Source organism: Gamsiella multidivaricata (assembly GCF_025024155.1).
Source record: "Gamsiella multidivaricata strain RSA 2152 chromosome Unknown BC939scaffold_66, whole genome shotgun sequence".
NCBI classification, from domain to species: domain Eukaryota; kingdom Fungi; phylum Mortierellomycota; class Mortierellomycetes; order Mortierellales; family Mortierellaceae; genus Gamsiella; species Gamsiella multidivaricata.
The window spans coordinates 146,007-160,571 of NW_026251774.1; the positions used below are offsets into that span (position 1 = coordinate 146,007).

The 14,565-nt window shown below is 47.8% G+C and overlaps 5 protein-coding genes across 5 annotated transcripts; 3 read left to right on the forward strand and 2 right to left on the reverse strand.

Annotated features, from left to right (window-relative positions):
- The first annotated feature begins 545 nt into the window (after positions 1 to 545).
- On the forward strand, positions 546 to 2,006 carry BC939DRAFT_272951 (uncharacterized protein). Its single transcript, XM_051551149.1, has 3 exons — positions 546 to 663; positions 766 to 1,660; positions 1,836 to 2,006. Exons 1-3 carry the CDS (start codon positions 628 to 630, stop codon positions 1,919 to 1,921), a joined length of 1,017 nt encoding a protein of 338 aa, XP_051408953.1. The 5' UTR covers positions 546 to 627; the 3' UTR covers positions 1,922 to 2,006.
- BC939DRAFT_273070 (uncharacterized protein) lies at positions 1,882 to 3,116 on the forward strand. The gene has a single exon (XM_051551150.1). It carries the CDS (start codon positions 2,009 to 2,011, stop codon positions 2,843 to 2,845), a length of 837 nt encoding a protein of 278 aa, XP_051408954.1. The 5' UTR covers positions 1,882 to 2,008; the 3' UTR covers positions 2,846 to 3,116.
- A 5,079-nt stretch (positions 3,117 to 8,195) lies between these two features.
- On the forward strand, positions 8,196 to 12,280 carry BC939DRAFT_273079 (uncharacterized protein). The gene is made up of 2 exons (XM_051551151.1): positions 8,196 to 9,122; positions 9,282 to 12,280. Exons 1-2 carry the CDS (start codon positions 8,369 to 8,371, stop codon positions 12,011 to 12,013), a joined length of 3,486 nt encoding a protein of 1,161 aa, XP_051408955.1. The 5' UTR covers positions 8,196 to 8,368; the 3' UTR covers positions 12,014 to 12,280.
- A 405-nt stretch (positions 12,281 to 12,685) lies between these two features.
- Positions 12,686 to 13,771, reverse strand: BC939DRAFT_531613 (uncharacterized protein; the record flags this gene model as incomplete). Its single annotated transcript, XM_051561622.1, has 3 exons — positions 12,686 to 13,204; positions 13,309 to 13,461; positions 13,697 to 13,771. The coding sequence occupies 3 exons, from the start codon at positions 13,769 to 13,771 to the stop codon at positions 12,962 to 12,964; spliced, it is 471 nt and encodes a 156-aa protein (XP_051408956.1). The 3' UTR covers positions 12,686 to 12,961.
- Positions 13,772 to 14,100: 329 nt separating this feature from the next.
- Positions 14,101 to 14,443, reverse strand: BC939DRAFT_506118 (uncharacterized protein; the record flags this gene model as incomplete). Its single annotated transcript, XM_051560745.1, has 2 exons — positions 14,101 to 14,303; positions 14,392 to 14,443. 2 exons carry the CDS (start codon positions 14,441 to 14,443, stop codon positions 14,101 to 14,103), a joined length of 255 nt encoding a protein of 84 aa, XP_051408957.1.
- Between the last annotated feature and the right edge of the window lie 122 nt (positions 14,444 to 14,565).

A 14,565-nucleotide genomic window follows, 5' to 3' on the forward strand; every position in this document is an offset into this window, starting at 1 on the left:
TCGAAAAGTGTCCAGCCTGGAGCTGTGCCATCGCCATTAAGCCCTTATCTTTTTGGTAAATACAAATATAAAGATGTACACGGACATTCCTGTCCTCAGAAGTATTCATCATGGGAAGAACTCTAACATCAGGGACATCGACACGCGTTGCGGACAAAATCGCTGAGATGACAGATCACCTACACTGCATTATTACGAACCCCTGTTGCAATTAATTGAACTTCCTCGACGCACTTACAATAGAACAAAGCACAACAGTTTATTTTAAACTACCCATGGCTAAATGCCTCCTCAACCACATCAAATCGAGAAGCTACTAGCGTCCCGTAGTATGTTTTTCTGCGTGCATTTATTTGCATGCTGCCATGGTATGGTCCCGCACCTGAACCCAAACGGGCACCTGCCCCTCATCCCTTACACCAACAGATCGATAGTTTTTTATTTTCGCTGGCCATCCCCTTGACACACTTTGACCTCCACCTCTTCTCCATAAGCTTTTCTGCTCCAAAGTTCACTTTTTGCTCGTAGCATACTCAATCATTTTATCCGCACACATTCCTCCACAGCAAACTCTCTGCCAGCACCTAAACTGCCGCCATCTGAATACCTTTCCTCAGACCTCGGCTCATGAGCTCCATTCAGTCACGATGGTTCCATGCTTCAGTAATGAGATCGTTGTCTTTGCTAAAGAGTGCACACTGCCTCAGACCCTTCCCCTGTACAAACTCAATAGTCAACTGACTTTTCAAACTCTTGTCTATGTAGACACTCGTTAATAGCACCCTGTATATCACAGGGGGAACTCAGCGGGATAATGCCGGAGCGACATCGATCTCAGACGAATGCCTTGCGCTTGACCTGAGCCAGCCGTGGTCAATAGAGAAACCATTGTTCATGACTATGCCTCGTCTGAGTATGCCCCTCAGTGGACATTCTATGAACAAAGTCCCAGGATCAACGCAGCTGCTTGTTGCTGGAGGGGAATCGACTGCCAACTTGACCATCTTCCCCATCCTGCTCTTTGAAACCTCCGGGGGCAGTATGCAGAACATCGCTGATGGCACTTGGATCTCCCCCACAAAACCTGCCAACATTGCTGCATCTCCATATCGATTGTACCCCGCATCTATCACCACGGGCAAGGATGGAGTGCTCCTACATGGTGGCTATCCAACCACGGCGGTTGTCAATGCCACGGTCCTTTCATCATTGGTCACACTAAAGCCTAGCAATAACTTTGCGCCCAAATACTCTGCACCTGTGTCGATGGCACTCAATTCACCAGCGCTCGCAAGACATACCATGACCCTGATGCCCGATGGGCGTGCCATCATCCTTGGTGGAACAACTTCGCAGAATGTGCTGACGAACCTCTCCATGGCCTACGTTATGGATACTCAGGCTAGTAATGCATCGTGGAACATAGTTTCACTCTCGGGGAAGCCACCAGATCCGCGCGTGGCCTTTTCGACAGTTCTGGTCAACACAACCACGTTGCTTCTGTATGGCGGAACATCAGATTTCAAGTCAGCATTCTGGGTTACTTTCTATCTGGATCTACCCACGATGGCCTGGTCCTCACCCATGGCCCAGGGTAGGGCTCCTCGGCGATGGGGCCACACCGCAACCATGGCCGGAAGTACCATGGTAGTTGCCTTTGGTAAGCAAATAATTAACGTTATTGTATTCCTCCTAAGGTTGCGTTTCAAGATGAGTTTCTGTTGTGGCGAAAAGCAAGGTTTTGTGAAGATATAGAAAAAGCGAGGGAGTTGAAAACCAACAACAACAATACCAGACAACAGAGAGTAAGACTTTGGATTGCTTTGTCGTGCTAGGGATATTTATAAAAGCAATAACGACAAATCCCAGCAAACTAGCCGTTATTGGGATGTTTGGGCATGTGTGTATTGATAAATCATGATTGACATGAGACGTCTACGCATGATATATAAACCATTTGCCTTATTACGCCTACTCATGGCTTTTGTCATCGATAACATTATTTTATATGATCAATGGCGAGAACAGAAAAGACATCATTTCTCACTCTTTGCTCTCCTTCACTTTCTGCCATCTAGGTCTATCCTCCCGTCAAGCACCTGATAACACAAGTGTTGTACTGCTGGACACTAAAACCAACACCTGGATTACAGAATATCGTCCACGAGCCATGTCCGCCACAAACACACCTAACTCGGGCAACGGAAATAATGGCGGCAACAACAATAAGTCTCTAAGTATCGGAGCTGTCCTCGGACTCGCATTCCTGATTACCGCAGCCATTGTAGGAAGTGCGTTCTTCCTACTGGTGCGGCGTAAAAAGCGCAGGACACGTAACACTGTGGCCAGGGAGAATCTAGGACAGACAACCACTCGAGCAGCACTCGGGAGAGGGCGGTCAGATAGCCATTCGCGCGGAATCTTCGGACGAATATCTGAAGGGTTCAGTCTGGGCGTCCTATCGAGGAACGGTGAGGGCCATGGCCGAGGTCGCAGACCAGACTCTAGACGGTACTCTGAATTCTCTCTTCGCGCACATCCCATGACCATCATGGAACGGATCTCAGAGTTGGGTTACTCGCCCGTCAGCCTTGGATATCCCGAAAGTGTGGTTCAGATAGGGACAGGTGCGGTTTCGGTTACGAGCTATGTGTACCCGAACCAGGCATGTGCTAAGACAGAGAGATTGACCAACGGGGATGAGGCGCATATTATCTTCCATGACCTTTCGATGCCTCAGAAGGAAGCCCTTCGGTTGACGCGGGAGCAGGAGCAACGACGGAACCAGTATTTACAACATCAGGCGCCCAAGACAGAGCTGTTACAATTCGTCGACGACGACTGAGTGGTAGAAGACTTACACCCCTGTAACATATAATACGAATGACCTGTAATAATAATAACAATAGTATTTTTCTCAAATATGCAACTGATTTTATCAATATTTGCAGACTAGGAGCCTCAACGAGCTTTACTTGGTAGAAAGTATGCTCCGCACACGCGCGAGAAATTGTCCTTAGGTTTGCAACGAGACCCGTGGGTATATAGGCGATTGCGCGCGTTTTTGGCCCCCCGATTAGGGCGTTATAAAATCAAGGCTGGTCATGCCCCGATCCTCCCTTGCCATTCTTGTCTCCTTTACTAGTGCGGATGGATAACTATGAGACAAAAAAATAAAATAAATAAAAAAGGCCAAGGCGACAGGCTCAGAGAGCGGGTTGATGGTCAGTGCAGATTGAGGTGATCGGCTGACTTTGCCCGATCGTCCACACCCCTGTCCTATTACCGAATCATCATGTCCAAACTTTACCTGCCTGCCCGAATTTTCGGAATCGGTGAGGAGGAGGGAGGGGGATATTGTTCTCTTGTATTGTTTCCCACGACACTCGCCGCTACTGCATGTGGTAACAGCAGAAGCGGGAAGGAACAAAGGACGGTCTCTCAAAAGGGCCTCATTAACCACGCGTACTTGCGCCCAGCCTCTATTTCTCCCTGCCATCCTCTCTTTTTTTTTCTCCGCTCCTGATTTTTGTATATCGCTTATGTAGATCGTTATTTAGAATCTCCAGAAACCATCGGGACTCGAAACGAACGTACCACTGTTAATGTTCATTGGTCTCTTGGGAATTCGGAACGCATCAGACCCCGAGCTACATACGACTTTCGGAAATGACTGCTGCTGTGTAGCGATTCGACCCTCGTTTACTGTGGTGTTCCAATCGCCTTACCTTCCATTCACATTATTCTTCCGAGACTCCATAGGGGTATTTATGGGTAGTCCAAATGGTCTTTTGAGTCTGAGGATAGTCATTGACATGGCATAAGTACGAGTAATAAACTAGTATGATCAGCATCGAGCAGAGCATGTTGACTGAGTGAACACTTTTGTTTCACTGCTCTATCGCTGCCTTTCTGTTACTAAAGCTCCCCGTTCGCCAAGCATTTTTTTTTGAATCATTCTTCCCGCCGTCCCTTGTCCATGCACTCCAAAACATAGCCTTTTTGTTTCTTATTTCTTATTTTTACCCTGGTTCTCGGTGGCAAACCTAACAACTTCTTCGTTCTCGTCAAGACTCAATATTCCGCCGGCATTTTTCTTTTCTCGCGATCCCTTTCAATACTCTTTTTCTTTTTCTTTTTTGCCATTACCTTTAACAAAAAAAAAAAAAAAAAGCCATGAATAATCCATTTGAAAACACGACTCAAACCTCAGGGGATTGCACAAACGTTACCACTCGGCAGCAGCACCTTTATCCAGAACCGATTGATGGCGCAGAAGCAACATCTCCTCTAGTTAGGAAGAGAGCCCTTAAAGAAGACTTACAAGGACCCTATAACGCTAAAATCATTCATCTTTTTAGCGGCAAAAGCAGTGACAACAAAAATGTCATTAACACGAGTGATGGCGGCAGTAGCAACAGAAATTCATTGCTCTGGGACCGAGATATTCGCAGTAGATGGCCAAAGAGAAAGAGTCTCACTGAGCACTCGGACAGCGACGACCGCAATAGCCTGGCCAAACAAATTGGCTGCATACCAACAAGAGGTAAGACCACTGTGTTTTCATCTAAAAAACAACAAAAGAAATAGTCGTATGATGGGGTAGTTCTTGTGTGTGTTTTGGGTCGTTGTAATATCATCTCTGCACATTTTTGGCCTCCTTTGCCAAGCATTTGCCGCAGAAACAAATAAATAGAAGAGATGCATTCAGACTGAGGAGAGAGAGGGGGGATATGCAGCAGACCTTCGTAATGTTGAAGTGCATATTGGAAATGATGCATTGAAAATGCGCTCGTGCGCGGGTACCTTTCCGCCCACACAGCAGAGTGCATCGAACTGGGGGAATAGTAACGAAGCAAATGCAGAGGAGGTAAGAACGATCGTTTTAAAAAGCGTTGCATACGATTTCGTTGTGCTCATATAGCTAGCTCCCTGTACTTTCGGAACGCACGATTTTTTTTTTTTGCACTTTCCTACTCTCCTGCAGAGCGCTTTAGTCTTGGCAGAACACAACGGTATTTCTCTCTCTCTCTCTCTTTTTTTTTTTTTTTTTTTGCGTTTAAAGAAGTATAGTGCAAAACTTCGCAGCTGGTTTCTCTGGACATTTAGTCTGTTCGTCTGGCACCGCCTCTGAATACATTATTTATTCCATAAGTATTGTATCGAGATCGAGCTGCTATGGACATGATATTCATGATTACAGTCGACTTTTCAACTGAAAAGGATCATACTATAGCCGTGTAAACGGGCCATCGACTAAGAATTTCAGTCGGTTAGACTTTGCATCTCATTAAAGATAATTTGAATGCAACGGTGCTGTGTAAAATACGTAACTGGGGAAGTAGCGTCCGGTGGGCCTCAGAAGGCAAACAGGTTCAGGTAATCAATAATTAGCTGTTGCGGACTAGGGCGCAGATAGCTACAATATGGACGGACCAAATATATGTGGTTGTAACGGATGGGGAAGAGCATTGAGGGCAAACAACCTTAAAACCGTCAACTTCCAGCACCATTCCGCGAGGAAAACCTGGTTGGCGCGTGCATTTTTCATTGATTTTTTTTTTGGGGAATCCAGCAGTTACCTGTTGGGAGGATTGCGTTCTAGGTACCGTCTTGACACGTTTTCTTCTTTTTGCATGATTAGGATCCGAAGTGATAGGTAGATGTAAGTGTGGGTTATCTAACGCGGGGGCAACAAACTTCGTGTATGCACTGTATCGATTATCGGTTGTACAGATCGATGCACATCTCATTGCGCCAACAACCCAATTGATTATTTTCTACGGTACAAGTAGAAGAGAAAAGAGGGGTACACGGATACTTGATCCGGCGGTCGATTGAGGTCTTGTGTCGCCATATAAGCCCATTCATGGCTACACTTCTCCTCCTGACGTATGAGGGTATTTTTTTACCAGCTTTGGCACTCCATTGACAAAATCTTTTTTTTTTTTTTTTGGGGGGGGGGAGCTTCACCGACTTTGCATATATTTATGTCTTCATGTCCTTGCATCTTTTATTTGCTCTCATTCGTTCCCAATGCTCTATGTCTGAGGGCCCCTGAGCGCGTTCATGTCGTTTGCTGGACAGTCGCGGTGGATCAGGTCAGGATGGCGAGGGCATCGTCTGCAGCTCATTCCTTGTAAAATTTCACGGCATCTCGTCGTTGATGAACTCTTTTTTGTTCATTGACGTCCCTCCCAACCACCCCCTCTCTCCTCAAACCTTCTGCTCTGATCTGCTATGATTCCCTGGTTCAAAATTCCATCGTCCCTGGCCGAAAAAATCCTGTGCTTGGATATGAGCTAAATGAGGGGTAGAAGCACCATGCAGTGCACAGGAAGCGCGTGAAGCGTTTTAAAATTTCCTCTCCTCCTCTCCTCCTTAACTTTCCCCTTCATTCCTTCCCTTTTTTTCATGCCCATGGTCTGCTGTCTCTCTATTGGCCATAGTCTAGTGAGGTTCTGGCGATAAGGCATGCTACTTGCATTTTTGTTTTACTTGAGAGCATGGGATCGGACATTTCACAAGGAGCCCTCCAAGTACCACTTTGCACTATGTGATGTGGGTATGCTACATGTACACTTGCGAGCAAGTGTGTAAAACAAAGACTGGGGCTTGAATTGGAAGTGATTGCTGTGCCTATCCCACCATCCCGCTCTCAGTTCCTAGATTTTTTTTTTTTACCCCCAGTCGTTTTTCCACCTATTGCCCACCTCTGTTCATTTTTAGCCCTACAACATCAAACGTGGTGCATACTCGTACGTGCATGAATATGCATGCTTATGCTTCATAATGCGTCAAGAAATCGCTTTACACCGCCCTTTTATTTCCCGTTTCCTTGATCTCTTTTCATCTCTCTCCGTATATCCCTCCTTTCGTCTTCCCCCATTTCCATGCTCCTTATTTGTCAGACAACTCTCGGTCCTTTTCATTCATTCTCATCCTGGCTTACTCTAGCCACGACCTCCCACCCACCAACGCATCATTGTCACCCGAGGCACTTCACCCTTCTTCTTGATAACCAGTACTACTTTCTAGTAATACCATCTACAGCGCTACGCTTGTTGGTGCGACCATCTTGTAATTGCGACCACGTAAGCGACGCGTCGGTTAATCCACAGAGTAATATAATGCTTACTCGCATCGCGATTGTATTTTCACCAAGCGTCAAAAAAATGTTACACATCTCTCCTCCGCCATTTTTTCTTCTCTTCTGTCAAGGAAATTGTGTGTTTAATCCATCGAAATACAAATGTATAGCTTCAAATGTCTTTCCTGATTTTTGTGCATGTCTCCAGCTCTCCCCTCTATGTTGATATCATTATTCAAGACGTTATTTTTGTGTTCATTGCGCACCGTGTGTTGCACTATTGTCGGCAATCAGCATCCGCAACTTTATATCGGCCCCAGGGCTGTTGCATTACTTTATCTGTTTGCACGACAGTCTTCGGGTCATCCCACGCACAACCCCGAGTCGCTGTGTGTAACAAAGTGCGACGGATGTACAGAGTGCGTCGAGCTGATGAGCATAGTCTGGGCTTTTTGTTTATGTGTCCTTGGAACTGGAGAGATCATTTCGACCATTGGTCGCGATTGGACTGAGATAGACCTCCATGGAGATACTGTTTTGTGTGCCTGAAAATGATGTTGAGCGTGTCTTGCGAGAAGCGAAGCACACGCACATCGCTCTTGTTCCCGTGTCTCCCTGGAAAGAGCTCACGAGGACCCGGATCTTTGGATCTTTTTTTAAAGTGCTTCCTTCCTCGCGTACTATCGCACGTCCTTTTCATTTCTTCTCGATTTGCTTCACTTGTGTCACTCTGCCATTGCTCTTCTATTTATTTTCTTGTGTACTTTTATGAGACCGCTTGCGCTACCATTTACTTCATTGGCACGTATCCTTATCATTTTCTCTCTCATCCTTACCATGCTGGGTCTTCGTGGTGTCAGTTTCAACCCAGATGCGGTCAGACGAACAGAATGAAGAGCACCACCATTGTACCCCTCAGTGACTTTCATTAGGTCTGGGCTATCCGCTCTTGGTCGAATGGTTATTGTGGAAAACGCCACTTTAACGCGTTACTTATATGCAGCAGGGGAGGGGGGCAAAGAAAGCAGCAAAAACAAGGACGGGCGGGAGTGGAAAGGGGTTCCAATACTAACGAACAGACGGCAAGAGGAAGCACCTTTTAGGGTGTATTTGCATTGTTACGTGCATTTGAGTCCCGGCCGCCGTTTCCTCTACCGGCCTTTCCTTGTTTTGCTGTGGTGCATCGGAGATCTGCATTAACACTATTTATATTGTCAATTTTCGAAAAGGAAAGGGGCGGACCATGCGTCCTTTTCCAGAGCTGAGCTGAAAGCGACCATGGCACAAGGGGGACGAAGGGCGAAAAGACCTTGGCACTCCCCACTCCTGCTGCTCCTTGCCATTCCTCATTCTCATCTCATGAGTGATGGTCATTCACATTTCCTGAACTTTAATCTTTCTTTTCTTCGTTTCCTTTTCCTGGAAATTACTTTCACAGCTTTTATACCTTCGTTAGATCAATATCTTCAAGAAAGTGATCCCGGACACGCACAGTTCACACCTCAGGGTCAGCGCCAGGAGCACCATTCTGTCGCACGCACTCCCACTAAAAGTACATTTTCCACTCCCTCCTCTACCGTTGCACGGCTTCCATCAATCTCAGGTGCGGCACCACCTCATCCTTTACACTCAACCATCAACTCTCTCAACACGTCGTCCTCGTACTCTCATCCTGGCATGCTCGGTCCTGGCACTGATCCAGGGCTTGGACCAGCACCTCCACCATCTCTCACACTGCCACCTCTGAGGGAGCTCGACAAGACCATCCGACCCGATCCCCATATTTCCTCTTCGGGAATGGGCAGTATGGGAGTGCTGCCTCGGTCGCAAGCGTCTGATCCACATCATCAGCAGTACTCACAGCCACCGAGACCAGGACCACCTCCATACATTTATACTCAGCAACAACAACCAGTGCATTTCATGCCGCACCACGCACATGGCTCACCCTCACCTTACGGACCCGGTTCTCAGCAGTATTTCTCGCACGATCATCGTAATCGTCAGTCGTCGTCTGTAGGGTCTTTGCCAGGTGAGTAACGAGTCGTACACATTACCGACCTTAACGATAAGCAATTCGTTATCTAGCCTCTACGCATAGAATCAGGGTACCGAGGGAACAACATTGCTATGAAAGATAGGCATTAACTCTTCGTCTATTTTTTTATATTTTTATTTTTTTTATGGATAGATCTGTATATGGGCTCCTCCTCGGCACCCTCGACTACAACCACATCGAGCCTCTCAAGAGCTGACTCACTATCGACTATGGAGTACTTACAGGGCTCGCACCCCCATACAAATATTTACGGCCTCTCTCGGCATCATCCTGGCATCGCCGACAACGTAAGTACCACGATAGGGTCAACGACCGGAAGCAGTTATGGTTACAGTGCTGCAGGCAGTACAGGTAGCAGAGAACACAGCCTTAGTCACCATCATCATCACCACCATCATCAGCACTCCGCAGGTCATGGACGCGCCGACTTGGACGCGGCGGTACATCAGCATCAATTGCACCAGCAGCGTCTTCAAGAACCTGTTGATTACAGTACTGCAGGTTCATTATCTGCAGCGGTCAAGTTAAGAGTCAGAGGCGGAGTAGAGATACCAAGCATTGCCGGCGGTAGAGTAAGATTGACCGGTAGCTCTGCTGGTTCAGAGCAACAGGGTCGGAACTCGACCAAGCGTGCGGCACAGAACCGAGCTGCACAGCGTGCATTTCGACAGCGGAAGGATCAGTATGTCCGCGAGTTGGAGCGTAAAGCGGAATTGCTGCTGCAGGCCGAAGGCAGGATCATGGAGCTGACTAAGCGGAATCGTGAGCTCGAAGCGGCTTTGGAGGATTCTCGGAGATCCACCTCGTCGAATTCTCCTCGACAGCCGAGGAAGTCATCACCGATTTCTGCTGCAGACGAGCCTTCTGAGGCTACTGAAATGAAAGAATCTACTGCAGTGAACGAGTTACCGACCAGTATGGACAGCGAGCAGGAAAAGGGTGTTGAGGACCCAGAGCGCAGTCCTCAAGAGGGACACAAGTCTCAGGAGCCCTCAACACGTCCCCCATTAAGTCGCTATGCTTCGATGCAGCAGCTGCAGCAGCAAGCTACACCACATCAGCGTTCTGACTCGAATTACGAAATCGAAGATAACAATAGCAATCCGCGCTATTATTTACGCCACCATCGCTCGGAGTCGTGTCTGAGCCAAGGGAGGAGAGGAACCAAATACGCTGACACTGGCGATGACTGTAGTGCAGCCCAAGAGAGACACGATGTCAGAGGCGGATCCACGGAATCGAGATTTGAGAGCCCTTTGTCCACACATGGTGCTCAGAGGAGTAACTCGCCGCATTTTGACTGTTCCGAACCATCATCGCCCTCGTCTAAACATCAATACTCAGGCACTCAAGGTTCGTTGTTTTTGCAAAAACAGGCGCTCCTGCATTCTATTCCGACCATACAAGGAGATAGATCTGGGTCTGCAGGCGCGACTGCGTGTCCAGACCTGTCCTCTGCAAGGTCTTGGTATCGACAGACGGAGGACAGTGCAAAGCCCTATTATCCTTTGGAGACTGCAACGTTTTCGGATCCGACTGCTCATGGAGGTATGGTTGCCGCAGCGTCCTCACCCAGCAAAGAATATAGCGACCATCCAGGAGCTCGCGTGGCCGAGATAGAGTACATGTCCGACGACCGTTCCGAGTACGGAAGCGAGTACGACACGATCGAAAAGCGGCCCAGTGACGGGTCTATCGGCTGGCCTAGCGCCAACAGCATTGGTGACGGATCAAAATCCTATTTTTCTTCGCCACGCAGATATTCGAATATTATGGGTGGGGAAATTAGGAAGCAGGCTAGCTGGAACTCTTTCCATGGCTCCCCTTCGGCATCGGCATCGGCATCGGCATCGGCATCGGCATCGGCATCGGCATCGGCATCGGCATCGGCAGGAGCAAGGACGGCGTCTAGTAGATTAAGGGAGGATATGGAGATGCAAGAGTCGGTCAATCATCACCCTCGACAGCGTCATCTGCACCATCGAGCAAGCACGGGCAATGTGTCCATCCGAGATGGTCAGCGACGGCCGCATGGAGGTGCGAAGCATCACTCACAAATGATGATTGATAGTCCGAATTCGAGTGCTTCTGAACCGAGGTTCTCGTCGTCGACACTGCCTCAAATGACTCGTGAGCAGCAATACTTCGCTTCTCTGGAACAACAACACCAGAGGCTTCAACAGCAGCAACAGCAACAGCAACAGCAACAGCAACAGCAACAGCAACAGCAACAGCAACAGCAACAGCAACAGCAACAGCAACAGCAACAGCAACAGCAACAGCAACAGCAACAGCAACAGCAACAGCAACAGCAACAGCAACAGCAACAGCAACAGCAACAGCAACAGCAACAGCAACAGCAACAGCAACAGCAACAGCAACAGCAACAGCAACAGCAACAGCAACAGCAACAGCAACAGCAACAGCAACAGCAACAGCAACAGCAACAGCAACAGCAACAGCAACAGCAACAGCAACAGCAACAGCAACAGCAACAGCAACAGCAACAGCAACAGCAACAACAACAACAACAGCAACAACACACAGTGCAGCAACGTGGGTTCCCACATACGCCCGAGGACGAATATCCGCCTCCAGGAGGGCCCTTTGGTGGACTGGCCCGCGTACAACCTCACTCTCCACTTTACGGACCACCCCATCAGCATCGCCAAGGACAAGGAAAAGGGCAGGAAAATTACAGCACGACCAGAGAACATACAGACAACTTCGTGAGAACACATCCTGCGGATCTGAATGGATCTGATATGGAGGCGACTTATGAGCATCCTCGGAATAGGATCGGCCATCAGAGCAGGATCAGCGGCGCTGGATGTAATAGGGAGACGATGATGGGGTCGCCATAAGGACTCAGACGGCGCGTTTGGCTTGGAGGCTTATTTTTTATTTTTTAATGAACAACTTACGACTGACATGACACTTATACCGCCTAATTGCTTGGCATCTTCTCTGTTTTTATTGTATACTACATACTACACATCCTCATGTATCACATCCGTTTCCGTTTGTACCACGTCCATATCTTCACCCTTTTTCTGATTTGTTTCAGTAAATTGGTTTTTCCAAAACGTGCTTTTGCTTCCTGCTATTCGCCTACTCTGGAATGTAAAAAAAAAAAAAAAAAAAAAAAAAAACTACCCATGGAATTGGCCCTTGGATCCAAAATGCGCGTTTTATTGGAGTCATAATCGGTGACCGAGCACAACTAATGCATAGTAATACCGCGCGTTAGTCCATCTGTTGTGACGCGCGCACGGACCAATCTTTCGCAGATTTTACTTTTATGATGATGGTCGACGTTGTTCAGTGTCGTCCCTCTTCCTTGCCCTCTGCTCCGGGCCTTGCGTCCTTCGACCACTTCACCTACATCAACTCCGCCCTAAAAGGTCAAACTTTTTATTTTTTTTATTTTTTTATTTTTTTTGTGGAGATGTGCGAGGCAGTGAAGGATATTAGGAGTTAGAATGCCGGAAGATGTTTAGATTGATGTGCGCCAGTTGAGGACATATCGCCATTGTATTTTTTTTGACATGTCTTTAAAACGTTTATGTGATAATTTCGTGAAGTCCACTGATCTGGAGATACAGCACTTTCATTGCCAATGCCCTGCAAAGCCAATATACTTTAAAAACATCTATGCACCTTGAAAGAGCTGATCCTGTAAACTCCAATACCTCAGCGATACCCCGGATTTGCTGAGTGGAATGCAGTGTACCAGCGTTTTGAGGTCGTCTATCGAAGAGTTAGTCCCTCGGAAAACCATTGCCTTCAGCTTTGAGCCTCGATAATACTGTTCAGTCTTCTGACTGGAACGAAAATACGAGCAGGCTGGATCCTTGTGATGGTTCCCATGCCGTCCATGTGTCCACGGAAGATTTGATAGATAGCGTCTCCAGTAGGCCCTCTGTGCTCTGTGGTTGAGGCGGCTCGAGAACGGACTTGTCATTCGGAGGCGAGGCCGTTGTGATGAGCCATGGAACAAACTCCTGTGGAAAGCCATCCTTATCCCCGCCGTCGCCGAGACAGAGGAACCTCAGCTTTTCAAGGTGAGGGAGAACAGCAGCTTCTTTGCCGGTACTTTAGGTAGTGAGCCAACGAGACGAAGACGGTAGTCCAGAAGAGCTGTTGAGCGATTGAGAACCTGAGCCATACAATCCACGCCGGCGGAGGACAGGGCACGTGCATTCAGCAATAGAGTCTCCAGTTTGGATTCTTTTCCTTGTATCGATTTGTTGAGCTGCAGAGAGCGATCGGTGTTGAGTGCCTCAGAGCCGGCATCCAGCTCCCTAAGAGGCTATTTATATCGGCGGAACGCTTTAGAGAGATAGTCCGGGTCAGTCCTCGGAATTTATCCCATCTTGATATCGGCGGACATGTTAAACACAGCGAAGTCATTTGTAAAGTGCACTGTTGAGGTGATATGGTTATTTGTATCGTCGGAGACAGCGACAAGTTCACGTCTTAGCGGTGCAAAGACGCGCGTGCCCTTCTGAATTATGCCCCTCTCTTGTTGATAATATCAGGTCAACAACCGCAAGAAACTGCTCGCAGTCGCATTCGAGCTCGATCTCCGTGAGGTTTTGATTCCCGCGCATAATCTCCATCAGTTGAGAGTCGTCGTCCTCAAGAAAAAGCCCTGATGTCGAGAATCGTGTAAGAAGGTTATTTCGAAGAAGCAGAGTGAAAAGGCTGAATGAAGAAGCCCGAAGCTTAACATCAAAGCCCACGTGGTCTGAGTATCGCTGCCCATGACGAACCCTTGGTACTGCGAATTAACCCAAGAACAGCTTTAACACTATGGGCTTAGGTAGAGAGCCGATGTTGTCCATGACTACAAGCTCGTATGCCTGGGTCAAAATGACATGGAACCGATTCTGGAAATAGACAATCGATCAAGGGCTTGTTGCTGCATCTTAAGTATCTGTTTTTGATTCTAGTCCAGCTGTTCCTGCATCTGTAGCATTTGCTTTTGGTTCTCGTCCGATTGCTGCTGCAACTGAAGCGTCTGCTCTTGAAGGAATCTGTTCCTCTGCATCTCTGCAACGGTGTCGACCTGACCGGTCAGGATAACCTGCAGCCGTGATACATATAAATCGAGGTTATCATGGGCAAACATAGTCAATTGCTGCGTTATATCTGTTGGAGTAGACAACGAGACCTTGGCTCGAGGACGCCTGGCGCAGGGTAGAGAGTCCAACCACTTGCTCTGTATAAGACTCTTCACCATCTGCAGCCGCAGGCGTGGGCGAGATGCGTCTCGAGAGGTCATTGGCCATGGTCGGGGTGTCTATTGCAAGAGACGGAGAAGCTGCCGCTGTACACATGATTTGATGCAAGGACTCTACATCTCTTCAGAGCTGCCGACAAATACATCGAGCATGACCCTTGGGTAGAGTCT

Excerpts from the sequence above, each read along its gene's own strand:
- BC939DRAFT_272951 (XM_051551149.1), top strand. The coding sequence starts at position 628 with ATGAGCTCCATTCAGTCACGATGGTTCCATGCTTCA. Across the intron at positions 664-765 it reads CACGATGGTTCCATGCTTCA|ACACTCGTTAATAGCACCCT; the intron begins GTAATGAGATCG and ends TTGTCTATGTAG. Across the intron at positions 1,661-1,835 it reads TACCATGGTAGTTGCCTTTG|GGATATTTATAAAAGCAATA; the intron begins GTAAGCAAATAA and ends TTGTCGTGCTAG.
- BC939DRAFT_273070 (XM_051551150.1), top strand. The coding sequence starts at position 2,009 with ATGATCAATGGCGAGAACAGAAAAGACATCATTTCTCACTCTTTGCTC.
- BC939DRAFT_273079 (XM_051551151.1), top strand. The coding sequence starts at position 8,369 with ATGGCACAAGGGGGACGAAGGGCGAAAAGACCTTGGCACTCCCCACTC. Across the intron at positions 9,123-9,281 it reads GTCTGTAGGGTCTTTGCCAG|ATCTGTATATGGGCTCCTCC; the intron begins GTGAGTAACGAG and ends TTTTATGGATAG.